The sequence below is a fragment of the Aegilops tauschii genome, chromosome 6, assembly GCF_002575655.3.
Source record: "Aegilops tauschii subsp. strangulata cultivar AL8/78 chromosome 6, Aet v6.0, whole genome shotgun sequence".
In the NCBI taxonomy this organism is placed as follows: Eukaryota; Viridiplantae; Streptophyta; class Magnoliopsida; order Poales; family Poaceae; genus Aegilops; species Aegilops tauschii.
Window position 1 is genome coordinate 74290389 of NC_053040.3, and position 19942 is coordinate 74310330.

At 41.1% G+C, this 19942-nt stretch overlaps 1 protein-coding gene and 3 non-coding genes across 6 annotated transcripts; all 4 read right to left on the reverse strand.

The window, feature by feature from the left end:
• Positions 1-5840: 5840 nt before the first annotated feature.
• LOC109760531 (uncharacterized) lies at positions 5841-18746 on the reverse strand. Of its 3 annotated transcripts, none has more exons than XM_020319351.3 (8): positions 18550-18746; positions 17386-17707; positions 17178-17263; positions 16868-17014; positions 16667-16769; positions 15656-15768; positions 15099-15213; positions 5841-6254 (listed from the first exon to the last, which is right to left on the reverse strand). In XM_020319351.3, exons 2-7 carry the CDS (start codon positions 17660-17662, stop codon positions 15121-15123), a joined length of 819 nt encoding a protein of 272 aa, XP_020174940.1. In that variant the 5' UTR covers positions 17663-17707; positions 18550-18746; the 3' UTR covers positions 5841-6254; positions 15099-15120. The 3 variants fall into 3 exon arrangements, with proteins under 3 accessions (XP_020174940.1, XP_020174946.1, XP_020174953.1); XM_020319357.4 differs by lacking the exon at positions 5841-6254 and adding an exon at positions 7275-7995; XM_020319364.4 differs by lacking the exon at positions 5841-6254 and adding an exon at positions 7275-8886.
• Positions 10260-10337, reverse strand: LOC120967692 (small nucleolar RNA snoR117). The gene has a single exon (XR_005761418.1). It is a non-coding gene; the product is annotated as a small nucleolar RNA snoR117 (small nucleolar RNA).
• Positions 11508-11585, reverse strand: LOC120967690 (small nucleolar RNA snoR117). Its single transcript, XR_005761416.1, has one exon. It is a non-coding gene; the product is annotated as a small nucleolar RNA snoR117 (small nucleolar RNA).
• On the reverse strand, positions 13055-13132 carry LOC120967691 (small nucleolar RNA snoR117). Its single transcript, XR_005761417.2, has one exon. It is a non-coding gene; the product is annotated as a small nucleolar RNA snoR117 (small nucleolar RNA).
• Positions 18747-19942: the final 1196 nt, after the last annotated feature.

Here is a 19942-nt window from a genome sequence, read left to right on the forward strand (position 1 = left end):
TATGCAAAAGTTAGAAAAATTTTCTGTTCATAGATTTTTTTTGTGATATTATTGTTGAATATGCAAATGTTTGTGTGTTCATATATATGCAAAGAATATGTCAATTTTTTCATAGAATTTTTATAATTTTTTTCTGTTGTAATTTTGTTCATAGAATTTTTATCTTGTTCATAGAATTTTTATGATTTTTTTCAGTTGTAATTTTGTTCATAGAATAAGAAGAGAAAGTGTTTAATAGAATTAGTTAGAAAAATAATAGAACTAGTTAAACTAGTTTATTCTTAGTAAGTACTATTTTATTCTATTTATAGTAAGTGCTTAGTAGTTGAACTAGTTGATTTAATAAAACTAGTTTATTTTACTATAGAAGTAGTTTATTTTTAGCAAGAAAAATAATAGAACTAGTTTATTTTTTTAGTTAAAGCAATTATTTCCGCATCGACGTCGACGATGCCAATCCCGCATCCTCGTCGTCGACTCGGCGGAGGAGGTCGGCTTGATCAGAGGGGCCATGTCCGGGACTGGGCTCCGCCGGGCTGGTTTTGGGAGGTGCTACCTTCCGGGGGGCGTAGGTTGGTGAGGAGCCAGCCCGTCAGTGACCCGATCCTTGTTTGGTGGCGATCGCGTGAGCCAGTGATGGTGCCGAGGCTTCCGGACACCGCGGAGGTGGTACGTCACCGTGTCAGCGAGGAGGACGAGCACGTCCGTCGCTACATGGTTGCATTGGAGTGCAGGTTCGACAATACCTGGCAGGTTCTTCAGGGATCTCAGTGGAGCTATGATCCTGTGATGGTTCCTTCTCTTTGGGTATCCACCGCCCGCGCCGATACCCGTCGGGCGCTACGGTTCTAGCTGTACTAGCGATGCTATATGTATGATAGTATTCGAGGTGTATTAGTGATAATATACGACGATGTACGGACGCATGGAAATGATGTAGTTTTGCTTATAATTGAATGCATCCTAATTTGAATACTACTTTATTTTGTGATTTGATTTTGCTTATTGAATGCTCAAATTGGAAAACTACTCCTACTTTGAATGCTAAAATTGGAGAGCAGTATGCAAGGCATATGCATATGATTAGTTGATAGCTTATAGGGTTTTTGTTTTCGCAGAAATCTAGGAGCCCCCCTCCATCATCCCCGTCGTCGTCCCCGTCACCGACCCCCTCCGACCTCAAGGTGAGACCAGCCACGAACCGGTTTTAGAAAGATAATTAAACGATATTTCAGGTTGACTTTAAGTCTATTGAGTCTCCACCATATATGAGAGGACGAAGAATCCCGACTGTTGTCGTGGGGGTAGCTTCTCCTTCATTCCCGTGTGCTAGACAATTTGGTGTAATGCACTCGGGAACGAAAGGAAGGAGCTACCATCACCGACGGTCGCAAATCTCTGAGAGGAATCAGTGAGGAAGAGTTCCACCATATATATATGAGAGGACGAAGAATCCCGACTGTTGTCGTGGGGGTCGCTTCTCCTTCATTCCCGTGTGATAGACATTTTGGTGTAATGCACTCGGGGATGAAAGGAGGAGCGACCATCACCAACGGTCGAATGTATACACCACGTGAGCTGAGAGTTTTCAAGAAAAGACTCGACAAACCGATAGTCAACCCGTGATGAATAATAATGATCTAACTTAGGTTTTTTAGTACATATATTTAATTGTAGACGTTTAATATTTGAATTATGAACATAGGAAATGTCGTACTCGGACGACAAAAGTCTCCAGGGGGAGTGCGACTGGTACCACGACGACCGAGGTCTGTGCGACAGGCCTCACCTGGACGAAGATCGGTGCTTCAGTATTAAGCTGGAGGAGACATTCGATGTTGAAACGGTACGCAACGACGACAAGTGTTATTTTTTCGTAATTAAGCACGACTTCAACTATTTCAACGTGTACTTTTCATCTTTTACAATTCGACTAGCTTATCCCATGTCATGCAAGACGCTACGTCTTGAAGAGGATGGGTTTTGAAGACCATGAAAGTATGAAAACAAAGAAAATTCACCTAAAGACCCATCATGATATAGATTTTAAAGTAAATCTGTATAATTCTGAGAGCGTAACCCATTTTGGTTGCAAAAATTGGGAAGCATTTTGCAAGATGTATGGTTTTGATGAGGGTATGCTTGTCACCATGGATCTTGGTGATCCTGACATCGAGCAAGACAATATGGACATTTGGGTCCTTGTTGATACGCCTCCAATTCTACCGCTATGTGAGTTTCTCAAACATAGTTATTAGCTAATTTATATTGTTCATTTCAAAATAGTTGACAGCTTATTTTCATTGATAGCTTATTTTGATTGTTCAAACAATGTGCGGAACATGGTAGACAGAACCTACTACACCGATGGCTCTGAGTTAACTTATAAGGGGAAAACTCATCTGGTCGGATTTTGTACTGATCTTGAGAATTACAATATCTATTGTAAAACTCCTCCACATTATGGTCAATACATGCCACTAGTGCACGTGCTGAACTACGGTAACTACTATGGAGATGCCCTGGTAAGATTTCTTACTATTACGACATCCATGCATCTTTTGCATACTTCTAAAACTAGTACATCATTGCTAACTATGAAGTTATTACTATGTTTTTCAACAGATAATCCCAGAGGATTGTGTGCCTCATTTAATGTATCAGAATGGTAGCCTTGATGTTTTGAATACAACCAGGTCATCCTACGAATCTCAACTGTCCATACCGGATTTCTAAAATAAGTGGAGACATGAAAATCAAAGAATGAAAAAAATGTATGGACAGTCGCAAGAAGGTTCTTGGAAGCAAAAGGAAGTGAAGCGCAAAAATTGGAGACAGGATGATCTCCATTCTCCATAATGGAGAGTCGGGGTCTATATTGTTTTATGCTATTTTACCTTAAAGAAGGTATTTAGGTCCTACCTAATACTGATGATCATGTGCTAAGAACAATTAAGTAAGGTTGGTTCGATGACTATGAGGATGATGATCATATGACTTGTTATTAATAACGAGTAGAAGTTGTATGATGATAATTAGTAGGACTTGTTATTATGATGATGCATGATGCGGGCATTAAGAGTTATTATATATCAGTGGGTGAAATGAACATGGATTGGAATGAAGTGAAGGCAACAAGCATGTGGTGCATGTCGAAAATAGTACTAATCCAAACTTGATCAAGTTAGGATTAATATTACTTTCGACATGCACCACATGTTGCCTTCACTTTAATCTAAGCCATGTTTAGGCATAGCAATAGCGTTGGTAAATCAAGCACGGAAATAAGAGAGGACAGTTCTCTCTGTTAGCTAGCTTACACACCCTAAATTACCCCCTAAACCCTCCCCCTTTTAAAAAAACAAAAACCCCAGCCACTGAAATGCTGACGCGTGGATGCCTTTTGATCCCGGTTGGTGTCACCAACCGGGACCAAAGGCCCTCCTGCCTGGGCTGGCCACAGCGGCCACGTGGAGGCCCATCTGTCCCGGTTCGTGTAAGAACCAGGACTAAAGGGCTAGGGCATTAGTAACGACCCTTTAGTCCCAGTTCAACAACCGGGACAAAAGGCCCTTACCAACCGGGACAGATGACCATTTTTCTACTAGTGTGATGGTAGAACCCACATAATAATTAATTTGTTCTAGTGCAATAAGGTCAAGGAGCTCTATGGTGAGGCTGTGCGGTTGACCAACTATAAGAAACTAGGGTCAACAATTGTGTTGCTCCTCGAATAAATAAAAACACGTGTTGCTTCTCCTATCACCCAACCAAGGAAAAAACTAGACAAGATAGCTAGATACTGGGTAGCACACAAAAATTACACTCAAGCCAAGCAAGGGCTAACTCTTATTTTGCGAAGATATTTGATACCTCTGGTGAACACCGATTCTGAACCCAGGATAGCTTCGATCGACTCCTGAGGGCCCCCTTTACCAAACAAAATCCAGGATATTTATTATATATGCTAAACAATTCACGGATGCTCTCTCTAAAAAGCCAGTTCATGCAATGCATGCGATGAGAGCAAAAAAGATAAATAGAAAGCAAAGACTGGCAGGGTATCAGGATCAAGTCCATCCAGTGCCATAGGGTCATTCACACTTGCCAATATAGCTCTGCATGGAAAGAGGGCCATTTTCACCTGACATTATGATATATATTTGATAATGCTAAAACTAAAAGTACTCACTCTTTCGGAAATAACACGGTTGTGGTTCAAATTTGAACAAAAACCACGACACTTATTTCCGAACGGAGGGAGTAGTTCTGTTAGCAATAACTTTCAAAGATCCAGTTCCCTTCACCCATGCACACCAACAATTAGCTTCATTCAACAGAAATTCAACTGGAGAACAGCTGAGCTGCCGACCAAACTTGATTTAGGTAGCTTTTTCCTCACTTAGAAGCGTCTGATAGTTGCTTCTGTCATTTTCATAACATCAGGTATGCAACAAACAGCAGCCCAATGCATGCATATTTATTAATTAACATCCAAAAATAGAGACGACTTCTCACCTAATCAAGGAGAATTCCAATGGGACTCCTTGCCACTCACTGGACAACTAACTGCCTACTGGGACTCCTTCCTTCCAGCAACGTCACCGTCATCATCGTGTGTCACCATCCACATTGGCGTCCCATCCAGCAACTAGTAGTTTAGGCCAATCAGAAATAAATATCAAATAATTCAGCCATGTTTAATTGCCAAATTGAGCACACATGGTTGCTTGTGTTATTGGCACTTGCTACCCTCATCTTACATTAAAATGGTTTTACCATTGCTTCGCAGTGCACACGCGTTGATGGAAGAACCCAAATAATTAATTTGTCAAGTGCAACTAAGTGAAGGAACCCTATGGCATCCGTTTCAACATAAAAAAAGGAACCCTATGGCAAGGCTGTAACCTGTGAAGTTGACCAAATATGAGGGACTACTAGTAGTCAAAAAAAATGTTGCTCCTCGCATTATATTAAAAAGTGTGTTGCTTCTCCAATCACCCAACCAAGAAAAATAGATAAGGTAGCTAAATACCAGGGAGCACACAGAAATTACACTCAATTCAAACAAGGCCTAACCCTTCTTCTTTTGCGAAGATATTTTTGTAACCCCACGTGAACACAGATTTTGAACCCAGGGTAGGTTTTATGGACTCCTAAGGGGCCCATTACCAAACAAAATCCAAGAAAAAAATATTATCAACAATTCACGGATGTTCTCTCTCTCTAATAATTCAGTTCTTGCAATGAATATGGTGAGAGCAAAACAATTAGAAAGCAAAGACTGGAAGGGCATGATGATCAAGTTCACGCAATGCCATAGGGTCATTCACACTTAGCATAGAGCTTCACGTGCAAAGAAGATCAGTTTCGCTTGACATTATGATATTTAATTATAGTTAGTATTGCTAGCAAGAGCTTTCAAAAATCCAGGCCATTTCAACCATACACTGGAAATTTAGAACCTTGACTGCCCTTGCACATGCTGGTTTGCTAATGATCGCCACCTTCAGGTGTTTGTTGCATTATTAACAGTTCAGCAGCAAGGCACATACTGGCATACGTGTTTGTCCTTGATTTCAGTAGCGCATCACAAGTCCCAAGGTACTAGCAATCATAGAAAAATAGAAATGGAAGAAACAATTAAAAAGATCCTCCAGTACAAGAGCAGCATGTGCAGTGCAAATTATGATGGTGCAGACAGTTCAAGCAATACGACATAAACCTCTAGTTCATTTTCTGAACAGGGATGCTAGGCGTACAAACTTGTGTACACCTTCAGAGATATCAATTGGTTCATAAATTTGATGAAAATAATTGAAGGATGAAGCATAGCCAAGCACAGAGTTGCAACATATGCACAATAGAGAACAAATTTCCAACTTTAAATGTTACATTTTATTACGAACCTGGAAAAGGAAACAAAAGAAATGTATCTAACAAAAAAAGTACATTCAGCATAGCATCCTAGCATTTCTGCAACCTCTCTGTTGAGAATGTGTGGAAGGCAACTCACCTTATTCTCCTATATTTTGAGAGCAAACTACCCTACATGAAACAAAAAAGAAACATGAATTCTATTTGGTGGCTAGAAAGGAACGACCTGTTTTCCTTTTGAAAATATACACATATGCGCCACATAAAGGCCCATTTTTCATTCCTCGTGATGAAAAGTGTGATAATATTCCTGCAACATCAGCCTTCCAAATTATGCTGAAATAGGCTGGTTTCCCCATTTCATCATTGCTGTTTACCTGGAAAAAAAATGTTGGAGGTTAAATCACAAATATAATTTCAACTATGGTATGCTTTAGCTCACATAATCTCTAGGCATTTCAGTTTTCAGTAAGTTAATTATTCTCTTGGTTTACTTAGCCATGAAACTTTGTACTATGATATACTATGTAGATGGATAAAACAGTCACATGGGGGAGAGGTCCCCAGGTGGTGAGGCGGTGTAACTGGTGCTAGTAATCTCCCCACAACTTAATCATGAGCGCAATTCAGGGCTTCAAGAGATGAATTTGTGGTAAACAGGCTTGGGACAGAGCTGATTCCTGAACTATCACCCAACACATTTTTGGTAGCTTCACCAACTATGCCCATGCTTAAACAGCTGTCCAGAAGATAGTGCCTTGTGTTGGATCACAGGGAAATGAATGCTCGGTCATCAGATGCATAGATACATCATCTCAAGAACATTAGATGACTTCTCTAGACACAATAATGGCACCGACCCATGACCATGACACGGCGTAACTGGAAATAGCTGCAACTGATGAAGGAGTCAGCAGTCTCACACCTTCTGGATCTGTTCTATTCAAATTCTCGAACATGTGTTCTATTCTAGTTGTCCATAAATTCCCCAATTTGATGTGTTGCCATTTGTCGGGAAGTGTTACAGCTGATGACTCGTGACTTCATAACTCAGATTACCAAAGCTATGCTCGCTTACATTTTTGTTCATAAAAAAGAAAAAAGTAAAGAATCTGTAGGGTCCTGAACTGCAAAATAATGGCATGCCTAATGTTATGAAGACTACTCGTATCATTGTTTGAGTTGTTGCCACCAGACTTTGCATACAGGTAGTGCAGGCAATTTTTTGCATCACAAAAAAATGAGTTGAATTAAGAGAACATGTACATGATGTCTACCACTCACAACATCGAATATCCTTCATATACACGTCATCAGATGTTTCAGGTCATTGTCAGGAACTCAGGATGGCTTCTGTTAATGATTAAGAGTTTTAAAAACGGTTAGCAAACAAGAACTGGCACTCATAGTGTGATCATATTGCCTTGTTAGATGAAAGTGGGGACCTTTGGTCATGTACTTGCCAATTTTCTAAGACAGAAGGTTTAGGACTAGGTAACAGTAGCCTGGAGAGGACACATCGAAAGAACATTTTCCACACTTCAGGAGTTCGAGGATGATAACCTCACATGGTTATGAGGATGTACTGTTTTCAAGAAGTCTTATGCAAATAATGAGGCAAGGACGATCCATAGCAGGTCGCCTCCTTACGCCTCTAATAGGTCCCTGGCATCTCCCACAGAGGGGTGATAGAAGAGACCCACTTAACACCTCCAAGAAGATCCCTTGGTGGCCTCGGAGGGAAGAAACCCCCCTTATGGCCCAAGGAGAGATCCATCTTCCCAGGGACCCTACTTTAGTTGGCTCATGGGACAACCTCCCCCGGTAGAACCTACAGTCAGAGACCCCACAACATAGAGAGCCAAGAACAAGTCTGCCCCTGCTTTTGTGACAGCGCCAAGGGGCATCCTACTCTGTAAAGGGCCACAAGATATTGCACGTAAGTCACACTTGTACATCGAACTCTCTCCATCAATACACGAATAAGGACACCATGAGCAAGAGGTACCCCTCCAAAACATGAAGCTTGGTGCATCGACAGGAGTGGAGTGCATTCTTTTGCACCCCAACCAGCATAAATTCCCATGTCACTTTCACTCTGGTGTCCTGGTTGCCAACCTAGGAGAATAATCATTATTGATCCATTACAGTCAGTAGGCTGGAAGAATGAATTGTCTACAGAAAAGAATTTAAACTCCAATTTCATGTTGTCTGAAGCAAATACAAATATCATATTAATTTGGAGGGAAATTGGTAGAAAAAATACCAACACCTGGGAAATACGAAAATTTGGAGGATGTCATTTGGGAAATCAAAGAAATTGATGGGAGGTGGAAAGAAAAAAGAAGACGAACTAATGGAGCACCAATAAGTAGACCATCAAACAAACTGGTAAGAAGTTAACTGCTAAGAGGGAGATGCTTGGTTAGTGGACAAAGTAATATCTCCCCATATATTCTGTTACTTTCAGAAAGATATATGCAAGAAGTCTATGTCTATAAGCATACAAAATGGAGCATATATTCTTGGCTTCAAAAGGAGGCAATGAAAATAGGAAGTTTGATTCAGGCAAGACAACTCATATGGGCAAGACTGTAATTTCAAAGTTCAAACTCCTTACTCCGTGTGACTTTGAATCGCAACTCAGTTGTCTCAATAATCAACATCAACTAATTACATTTTCCTTTTTGTATTAAGAATAGTGGCAGCAGTTCAGCTTAATCAATTAAGAGAGAATAGTAGGACTATTGGAGGTTCAGGTAGGAAACAAGATGACCAGGTATCTACAGGATGACGGCTCTGCAGACTGCAGCCTACAATTGCAGCGAAGAGCTGAAACAAAATGACAAGGCAAGGCATTGCATGACAGTCTAACTACTGTCTTAGGGTAGCTGAACTGCCCGTTGGTTGTTCTACTCTAGACCACTTGTCTGCTTGATCTTCAAGGCCTCAAAAACTCAGATGAGAAGGCTTGCAATAGCTGAAGCTTTTGAGTTAAGTACTTCATATCTGCACATTTTTTTCATCAAGAAAACTATGTCACTAAAATGTTTGAGAAATCATACTTCTGTTGGATTGATGCAAATAACCGTGTTTTCTCGTTTCTGGATCAAGTAGAGCTCATAATTCACCTTTAATATTCTCTTATGACTAATTCTGGGAACCAACATTCAAAATAGTTTGCAGATTGCAACAGGTGGATGATCCTCAATATGTATGTGAGCCAATAGTTAGAGGATTATTGCTAGAGTCCAAGGTATATTCAATCATTTGGTAGTCCCAAAATTAGCTTCTACGGTATAAGTTTCCTCCATCTTTTTACATGGAAAAGAACAATGCAGACATTTATTTTCATCAGTCACTCATTTCCAGTGTCTGCATGCAGACAGCAACGCGGTCATGGATATGCAAAGGATTGGACCTGAAGTCTTGTACTAGTATAGTATGCATCCAAAGTTCTTTGCAAAGAATCGTTTTGGGCATAGTGGATCCCATACTGAGATACATTGTCAGATAATGTTTTTGGATTAAAGCATCACTATTTATCCCTGCATTAATTCCATACAGAAAGATTGGATTGTTGTTCTTGCATGTCCCAATAGTTTTGAAAAAACAAGGTCAAAGGGATGCGAGACAGGGCAATAACTTGTTCTCAACTCACTAAGCAGAGTACAGCACTGAAGGCACTACAGAATTTAGCGCATCTGAGACTCTAATTTGCTGCCTTGCAGTTCTTAGATTCATGTTGTAGATGAAACTAGCCCGCAACTTTCTATATTTTGAAGTTCTAGGTTCTTGTAACAAAATTAGTTTCCATGACTTAACAGTAATTAAGAAGTTTGACTTAGGACAAACCTAGAACTTCAATATTTTGAAACAGATGGAGTAAAGTCTAAGTTGTCTTCAAAGGTTTGGGCATTAAATATATTTTTTAGGGTGAATAATTTTTTATTTAATTACTGTTATAAAGAAAAGGCCTTGTAAACAGGAACATCCCTAAAAAAGGAGGGACCCAAATGAAACAATTTTCTATATTTTGGGTTAAAAAGGTAAAAGCATGGGACAAAGGGATGTGTAGCCACTAGCCCGCAACGGCGCCCACATGAAAACTCGTTCCAAAATTGCTCTCAGCAACGTATAGCACGAAGTCCGGAGTTTAGACTCTAATTTGTTGCCTCGAAGTCATACTGAAGAAGGTGTTCGGGATAGGGATGCACAGGACATACGAGAAGACGGGTCATGGATGATAACTATCAGAGACTCTAATTTGTTGCCTTCCTTCCATTGTTAAATCAGAGATATAAATCGACTACGGCAATCGGAGAAACAATGTGGGGAAGATAAAGATCAAAACCAAAACCAGATGGGTAAGAAACACAAGGGGACCTCAGAGATACATTAGCAAATGTGGTTCATCAGAGATGTCAGATGGTACAGACAAATCGTTCACATCACAGGCCCCAAAGGTAGATGGATTGATGCTCGAGAGATGGAAGATAACATTGTTTCTGTGCGCACATAACTCCAGGCATGTTTGGAGAAGCTCCAGCCAAAAGGAAGTGAGCCTGAATGTCTTGGATATCATACTAAGTTGGTAAAGAGAACGTATTTCACAATATTCTCTGATGCTTCTAATGCTAGGAACCACCAGTTCAGGCTTCTGATAACATATTATCTAGTCCTATAAAATTCAACCATTTGACTGGCAGTGGCAAGGATGAACCAGGCGGTTTCTGGACGCCTGACCATCTTTGTAACTAGAAATTGACAAATCAGGATTTGATAAAATAGCTACATTTTATTTCGTTATTTGATTCGGATACTGTCAATCCACTGTCCATCTCATCCCATGAACAAGGAGCACGCCTGCTCTCAAATGAAAATTGTTGTCATAATAACAGAACATCGTCCATGCAGGCCCCATAAGTCCAGATGCAGTTTCAGTTTCTCATGAGCTTAACTGGCTGCCACAGGTTTTATAAATAAAGGCCTGTAATGATCTTACAACTGTTGTGACACTGGTTTTGTTTATTTTCCATTAAGCATTTTTTATCTGACACTGATAACAATCGTCAGAGTCATATTTTTGCACGACACAAAATAAAAACTAAGCTTTAACTTGCCCCGTCTTAAAAGGATGGGTAAGCTCGAATGAAAATCTAAAAAAATCTGGAAAAATCAAACTGCAACCTTTTGTAATAATTCATATATATTCGTAAACATGTGAACCTATCTGGTCTAAATGTATGAAAAAGAGTTCGAGTACGCCGTACGTGAACCCGTTCCCAGCTGGCTCTCGGCAACGTACAGCACCGAAGTCACGACAGAGTTTAGCGCATCAGAGACTCTAATTTGTTGCCTCGAAAAACAAAAGATCAATTCACACGAAACTCAGGAGGTGTAGGGGATAAGGATGCGCATGCCGCACGAGAAGACAGCACACGCATGATAACTATCGCCGGGGTCGCTCTGGGCATCGTACAGCACCAAAGTCGCTATGGAATTTAGCGCATCAGAGACTATAATTTGTTGCCTTTCCATGGCTGAGCGTCAGCAAAAACAGATATCAATAAAAACAGCAATGAGGAAAAATTCATAAACCAAAACCAGATGAGAAAGAACCAGAAGGGGGGACTCAGAGAAACATTAGCAAATGTGGAACATCACAGATGTCAGATGGTACGGACAAATTGTTCACATCACAGGCCCCAAAAAAAGTAGATTGATGCTCGTGAGGCAACAATGAAAGAAGGAACTCCTGATTGATAGCGTGGCGGCTAAGCTCCAGCCGTTTCTGGAGTAGCTCCAGCCTTAGAAAGTTTGTCTAATTCACATCTAAATGTTTTTTAAGGATGTCACATCTAAGCTCCCACAAATATATAATACAGCAACTAGAAAAAAAACTAGGACAAAAAAATAGACCACAAACATAGACAGACTCAACAATATCGAGAGAAAAAATGTGAAATTTCACCTTCAATACTCTGTGATGCTTCTAATTCGGGGGAAAAGCAGTTCAAGCTGTTTCCTGTTTGCTACAGGCGTTTGATCCGGAAATCACTCTTTGCGTTTGATCCTCAGCATGTACTACAAGATAGAAACAGGTGGTTTCTCGTCTCTACTTGTCTGTTATTTGCATAGTTCTGGAGAATGACTCCCATCTATTTATGTTTTTAGTAAACTGCTATACTAACCAAGAGTTGCCTGCTCTCAGTGAAAATGTAACTTGCTTGTCAAACTAATTAGGCAAGCTTTGGGTTCCATTGTTTCAGTATAGATTGCTATTCATGGACAAAAGAGTTGGGTTCCATTGTTTCTACTAGTATAGATTGCTATTCATGGACGAAAGGGCTCTGCCCACTCTCCAGCCCAGCTAAAAACAGAACATCAACCATTCTGGCACAGATTCTATTTCATTTCAGTTTGGTGATGTGCGGCTGGCTGATATAAATTTTCCTGGCTGTTGATGTTGTGGTATTTGAACGGTATCAACGGCCTGTAATGAACTTAACACGCTGCTTTCGTTCCTTAATCTTCTCTTTTTAAAAGAGAACGTGCAAGCACTTATGTTCATTCACTCATTTTCATTGTTGCCATGCAGTCCTGGAATTAGACCTTACGTCTAGTGAAGAGAGTTCGTTTAGTAGACATAACGGACTGATTCCAAACACAAGCACAAAAGGTTCAAGTAAACAGGAAAGCGCAACAAAAAAATCAAAGAATTCAGACCCATCATTTTCACATGTTTTTTGTTTTGTGATTAAGAAGGCAAAGCTAAAAAGTGTGGAACATAGGGATGCGCACGCCGTACGCGAGCCGCCGAACGCATGATACCTCGTTCCAAAATCACTCTCGGCAACGTATAGCACCGAAGTCGCTACAGAGTTTAGCGCATCAGAGACTCTAATTTGTTTGCCTCGAAGGACTACAAGACTCATTCATACAAAGGAGATGTAGGGGACAGGGATGCGCATGCCGTACGAGAAGACGGCGCACGCATGATAACTGTCGCCGGGGTCGCTCTCGGCAACGTACAGCACCAAAGTCGCTATGGAGTTTAGCGCATCAGAGACTCTAATTTGTTGCCTTTCCATGGCTGAGCGACAGATAAAACAGAGATCCATAGGTAAAAAAATCAAGATCGAAACCAAAACAAGATGGGGAAGAACCAGAAGGGGGACCTCAGAGATACATTAGCAAATGTGGATCATCAGAGATGTCAGATGGTACGGACAAATTGTTCACATCACAGGCCCCAAACAAAGAAAGATCGAATATTTGATCGAAACGAGAGGGGAAACTCGAGGAAGAAGAAACGAGCCGGCGGCGACGAGCGAACACATCTTGCGGCGAGCGAGGGAACACATCTTGCGGCGAGGCGAGCCGTCACGGCGGCGGCGGCTTGCGGTGTTGGAAGGGGAGGGTATGTGGCGGCTTATATAGTGGTGCCCTTTAACCCTAGTTTCTTGCGGACCCGGAAAGCCGGGCTGGCGTTATCAAAGCCCAACCCCGGTCACACGAGCCACTGGGCCCACTTTAGGTGTAAATTCCTAAGGAAAAAGGCCCAGCTACTGGGCCCGCCCTAGTTTTCTTCAGCGTGTCGTGTGGATTGCGGACCCCCTGGAAGCCGAGATGGCGTTACGGAAGCCCAATACGCCGCCCAGACGAGTTACTGGGCCCTTTGTCGTGAGCCCACTTTAGTTGTAATACGGACACAAAAATAAGGCCTGGCTAATAGTAGGAGTACCGCTCACAAAAAAAAAGGGTAGGAGTGGTCTTTGCTAGAGCATCTCATTTCGTGGACGCTCGATGCAGCTGAGCAAAACCACATGGTAGTAATACAAAACAGTGAAAACCTTATCTATCACTCGTCGGTCCAAGCACGAAAGACCAACAAGAACAACAGAATGCCCACACGCGTGTGTTCGGTAGCATTCCCAACCTATCATGGTTGCTCTCATCTGATACATGCTCGGTGTAGACATGCTGAGTACATGCATTTGCTGTTGTTTGATAGCAGTGTATGTGCTGAGACATGCTAAGTTAAGACTCTGTTTGGCAGCTTCCATCTATTTAGACATGTCGGTCGGCACTGTAGCAACCGGTATTTTCAAATAAGTGAACAAAACATTTCAAAAATGTTAACAGTTTTCTTAAACATGGAAAAATAACATTTTTTGAAATTCTAAAGTTTTTTATTAATTTTAAAAATGAAAGTTTGGTCTTTTAAAATTTAAACAAAATTTGAAAATCCGAACTTTTTTAAAAATTGCAACAAAATTTAAAATCTGAAAAAAAAATAAAAATCTTAACAAATCTTGAAAATGTGGACATTTTTCGAAAATTTTAACAAATTTTGAAAATCTGGACATTTTTCGAAAATTTGAACATTTTCTGAAAATCAAATTATTTTTTAGAAATTCTGAACATTTTTTGAAACACATTGTCGCTCGCTTCGCTCGTGCATGGGGCGTTCTCTCTTCGTGCATGCTAAGAGGGTATTTAGGCTGAGCTCGTGCATGCTGAGTCGGCCACCCAAAAGTGGGTCGAGGAAGGAACTCTTGAGCTCATGCACTCTACCAAACACACCCGTACTGATCCTTCTTCTAAATCGAGGAAATGGTGGGCTGGGGAGACAGTGACATTTCTCACCTGTGATGGCAGTGTTGACCGGCCTCCAGCACAACAATGGCGCAGCAGAATTTTCCTTCGCCCGGCCAGGCAAAATAGGGGCGATGACAGGCGCCACCAAGCCAATCGAAGTGAGCGCAAGGAAGAAACCGAGGGGATACGAGAAAGATCAAGAGGGATCAGAACCTTAGGGACAAAAGAAAAAGGAGAGATGGATGGATGGGGTCCATGCATAGAGTGGCGTTGCCATTTGATTGGAGGAACCACCCAGCTCAGCCCAAACGAAATTACACGGCGACACAGCACGGAACGCCCAGAGCGCAGGATTTCAGGGCCTTGCGGTCTGGAAGGGATATGGAAACCCGGTACTAGCTGCTTACGAAATGATAGCGAAAAGGGGCATTTTTTGTGTGATAATGGAATGGCCATTATGAAATTTGAACCGTGGAAGGGGATGTTTGTTACAGCGTTTTGTACGAGCTGTTACATATACTTCTGCAAGCTGCGAAGAGTGATTTCTAGACGAGTAGAGAGTGCACCCATAACGACTAAGAGAATGCTGTAAATCAACAGCAACTTAAACTGCCAACCTGATGCTATATGCGGCTATGCTCAATAGAGCCCCAGCGTCCTCAGCTCCGTAACATGGCTAGGATCAAGGTCTGCCACTGGATCAGCTCCTTCAAGATCCTCTACGATATACTCCTGCCATAAGAAGAACATCACGGTATGAGCAAATCTTTTAGCGTAAGTTTATCATAAGAAAGAGAAGGTGCTATAATTTCGAAAGTTGTACTGCTAAGAAGCTATTCTTTGCCAAAAAACAAAGGCACGTGTAACTAACAAGAAACACCCAAAAAAAAATCATCTCACATGGGACTTCATGCTCTAGTATAGCCCACTGGGATCATGCAAGGACAACACGGGAAACCTCAACCATGATACAGAACCAATTGGGACACTCTATGTTGAAACTGGCATTCAGATTTTCGCAACAAATTGGACTGTTGGTGACGAGAGTACTTGGTGGCGCAACTAACAGTTCATTAATCAGTTACAGAAACAGATTATTAATCAGGAAATGCACTTCTTGGGATGGAGATCAATCAACAAACTTGATGTTTCTGTTTCTCTTTCTTTCACCAACCTTGGTTAACTCTTGCTTTGCAAGAACATGGTAGTGCCGTTCAGTGATCCTCTGTCCACATATAATAGCTATGAAGAATCCATATAGCAAACCAACCAAAATAACAGCCAGTACTGCAGTTTGAGAAATTATTATAAATATTAGGAAACAATCTGAGCAAGTGTTCCATATACAGCACAGGCAATGCAAATACTTGTACAATCACAAAATGCTACGCTAAATGCCAAAAGCAGATAGACAAATGTCATTACATTCTCATCAAGCCTGTGCTGTCTTTACAATTTACATATTTTTGGAGCCAAAGTACAAACATGAGTTATCATGTAGCTCCCATTGAGCATGTGCACTTCTCTCTATCAGAGATGTTTTGTCTACAATTTGAGAACTAGTCTAGACGATCATCTGAACTATGAAAATAAATCCATATGACAGGTCTTTCCATGTTTGCCTAAAGCACAAACCACACTTAGATAACCATGCCTCATCCTATATGAAATACTCCCTCCGTCCCAAAATTCTTGTCATAGATTTATCTAGATACGGATGTATCTAACACTAAAATGTGAATAGATACATCCGTATGTAGACAAATCTAAGACAAGAATTTTAGGACGGAGGGAGTACTATTTAGGTTATGTAACTTTGAACTCAAAGGACCAAAGGTGTTGCTGGGACCATAAATTACACGATGATGATCTATATTCTCATAGATACAGAAATACATAAGAGGTTGTGCAAGCATAAGATCATTTCAACACCATATAGCTTAATACTGGCTACAAAATTAAAAATGAAAGAAGCAAATAATGAAGTGGCTCTTTTAAAGTACTACATGCCAAACCATATTGACAGCACTGAATAGGAAGAAATGCAGTACTAATAAAAGGCATAAGTTAGTTCTCATTCGACATTTTAGGTAAATGGCAAATCAAGAAATTTCTTGAATTATAGAGGAAGATATTTTGTAACATGCGCAAGGATAGTAGACATCACTATGAAAATTGAGCTTACTTGCCAATGCATAAAAAGCATAAGGATGCTGTTCATAGCCAAACATTTCTCGCAGCTCATCTCCATAAAATCTGTATACCAGCATACCCAATAAAACAACAACCTATCAGGCAAAAAGAAAATAAATCAACTTGGTAACAAAACAATCAACTTGGTAAGAAAATCAGTTCATGGCACTAATATAAGGTGTGAACATCTTACCAGTTGTACAATGAAAAAGATCAATGTGTGATCTCTAGCAACCAGAAGTTGAAACTTGAGCCTTAGCCACCATCGATCTGGAGGAACATTTGCACGAAGTAAGAATGCTGCCCGACACTCAGTGCAATGTGAAAATGCAAAACCTTCCTGGGTGATGTGTAACAAAGAAACTAGGTCAGAACGAGAATAATGTGACGATATTGCGTGTTAGCATGTCAGGTGTTTTGGGTGGATTTCAGGATGATTGAGCACTTGAGCGTCTACACTGTACAAGTGTGGTGTAAATGACGAAATGCTCGTGAATCAATACCTTTGTTGATCTCCAGTTATCAAGACAGGACCTGTGGACATACTTTTGTGTGCCCTTGCAGTTGCATGGTGCAATTAAGTCATCACCTGCTTGCAGCAGAAATGCAACATGGTAAACACCTACTTGATATAAAATATAACGAGATATATAAAAGCCCTTAAGGTGTTATCTAAGAAAAGGGTATTTCAGGTCATAGTGTAGTGTGCACCTTCATTATCAAGGCAAATCCGGCATTGTGGAAAGTCTTGAATGACAAGATGGGTTTCTTCACTCTCATCGATATTGTGATCTTCATCCTCAACAATTAATGGCTTAATTTCACATGAGCCCAGATACTCGGTGGAGCTTCCTGCGGTGTCAGATTGTGAAAATATCTCCTGCGAATCTGACACTTCTTCCTGATCACAACGGGGCACCAGCTGCATTCCTTCTTCATCTCGGGTGCCATGAGAAGCCAACTGCATTATGAACAGTACCCAAATCATGCCTGGATATCACTGAGGCAACATGTTGCCGATCATATGCAAGTCCTGCAGAATAATAAAGTACAAGTCAACTATATAATAAGCATGATTTTGAAAGAAAGGGTGGAACGAATTAATAGATGGATATAATAACATAACACAACATAAAAACGAAAGGCCATTTAGGGTAAATTCCATAAAATTTACCATGAAATTTTGAAGTATGTATACTGGTAACCTCCTATTTGGTTGACAATGAAGAACGTGGGGGAGTGATGAGTTATATTGGACATGTTATCAGACCACGTGCTATTTTAAAATTTTCTTAGCAAATGTTTTTAACAGTTTACAGTTTTACGCGAACTAGAATTGGTTCATAAAGGAATCCTGTAAACTGAAACATGGGATGATTGCTGGGTTTCTCTGCTTGGGACTGTTCCATTAGCCTCCTTAATAACCATACAAAGTGCAGAATCAGTTATGGTCCCAGGTTGGGGGGACTGTTACATTATTGCATTTAGGTACCAATCCCAACAAATCCAGCGCAGCAAACCTGGGAACATCAATTGAGAATTCAAAACAAGCAACAGCCGGCAACTGTGAATCAGCGACTACAAGGGCTGACGCAACTCCCCTCCGAGTGACCCAGTAAAAGCAAGCAACGATACCAAAAGGCAGGAACCGAATCCAATCCCCGCGGCGGATTCCCCGCGGCTCCACAGCGATTCTCGGTCCCTGCCTAATCACCACCGACTGGTGCACGGTTAACGACGGCGCGGCGCCGCGCGCATTCGGCGCCGCTGACTGACCTCGGTCGTCGCCTGGGCGGGCTCCCGTGGAAACGAATCCGCGATCCTCCTATCTACGTGTCCCGGGGGTGTAAATATGCAGGGCGGGCCACGGCTTACCAGTGCAACCCCGCGGCAATGGGGGCTGGGGCGCGGCGGCGGGATCTGAGGGGGAGTGGCCGGAGCGCGTCTACTCCGGCGGCCTTCTGGAAGGACGGAGACTGACTGGAGGCGGGGACGGGTGGGGCCGCCGTGGGAAAAGAGGTGGTTGGTTTGGTTCATTCGGTGCCTCGTTGCCTCGTTGGTCTCTTCTATTCGTGTTTTTTTTTACCTATGTGCATTGACTTTCTTTTTCCTTTTTTTGCAAGGACAAAAAAAATTCCATAATTTTAGAGTTACAATCAAGAGGCAAGATTTCCTCAATACATGGGAATTATATCTTGTCTTTTCTTTTCTTTTCTTTTTTGCGAGTGAAGACTACATATCCTGTCAAACCCCTATCAACCAAAAGGGCTTTAATCTCCAAAGCCAAGTGACTGTAAGCAGAACGGTCGAGAAAATCTGAGGACCGAAAGAGCTCACGACAAGTCTGGTTGAATAATAACCAGAAGACCTGTATGCTGGATTGCAAACACATTGTCTTGGATTAAATCATGGATCTCTGCCTCAAGTGCATCGTTGCAATGGAATAAGAACCTATAAGCCACAAAGATAACACTCCGGTCGTGCCTTCTCAAGATCATATATGTTGTCGTTGTTCTGTCAGATGCCGAAAAGGATCCATCAGCAGATTACCAGGTCTTGTCACACGGCGGTGGTGGCCACGATAGTACTGGTGCGACAATAGGATGAACAAGTATTGCAGCAATATTAAACATCGGCATCTTCCTCTTAATTATCTCCTCGGACAAGCATTTTTTAGCGTTATTAAGGGACTGCCAATAACTTTGCAAGAAATCAACCGAAAACTAGCATCTTTATTGTGCCGGATTTGCCAAATCAAAAGAATAGTCATGCTTCTAAACTCAGATGAATTTAGACAGAGATATTGCATGATTTGTACATAAAAGGAGTACGGATTATCTAAGAATAAATGTTTGAATAAAGTTAGTAGTGAGATTTAGGTAGAGGTTACTTGCACTGTTCTGTTTTATGTAGATTCTAAGCTGCAAAATCATACATGGTCCTGTTAGTAGTTTGTTTGAGTTGTGAGTTTACGCATTTTCCCTTGGAATGTTTGTATGTGTGATCACTTACTTTTAGGTTCCCAGCGTATATCATGAGAAGTTTTTTACTTTGCACCGGGTGATCAACTACATATTTAGACGAATACACTATTCAGGACCAGGAACATTAAGATTTCTAATGTTGTTTTCCTCTTTCAAGATTGCAGTTTTCATAAGCCTTAGATAGCTAAGGTACATAGTTTTCATTTAACAATTTTTTTATTGTTCTCTCATCTCCTATATGGTGTCTAAGAAATACTAATGTAGATAATCGAAAATTTTAAAAT

Excerpts from the sequence above, each read along its gene's own strand:
- LOC109760531 (XM_020319351.3), bottom strand. The coding sequence starts at position 17,662 with ATGATTTGGGTACTGTTCATAATGCAGTTGGCTTCTCATGGCACCCGA. Across the intron at positions 17,264-17,385 it reads GATTTGCCTTGATAATGAAG|GTGATGACTTAATTGCACCA; the intron begins GTGCACACTACA and ends TGCTGCAAGCAG. Across the intron at positions 15,769-16,666 it reads TGCTTTTTATGCATTGGCAA|TACTGGCTGTTATTTTGGTT; the intron begins GTAAGCTCAATT and ends CTCAAACTGCAG.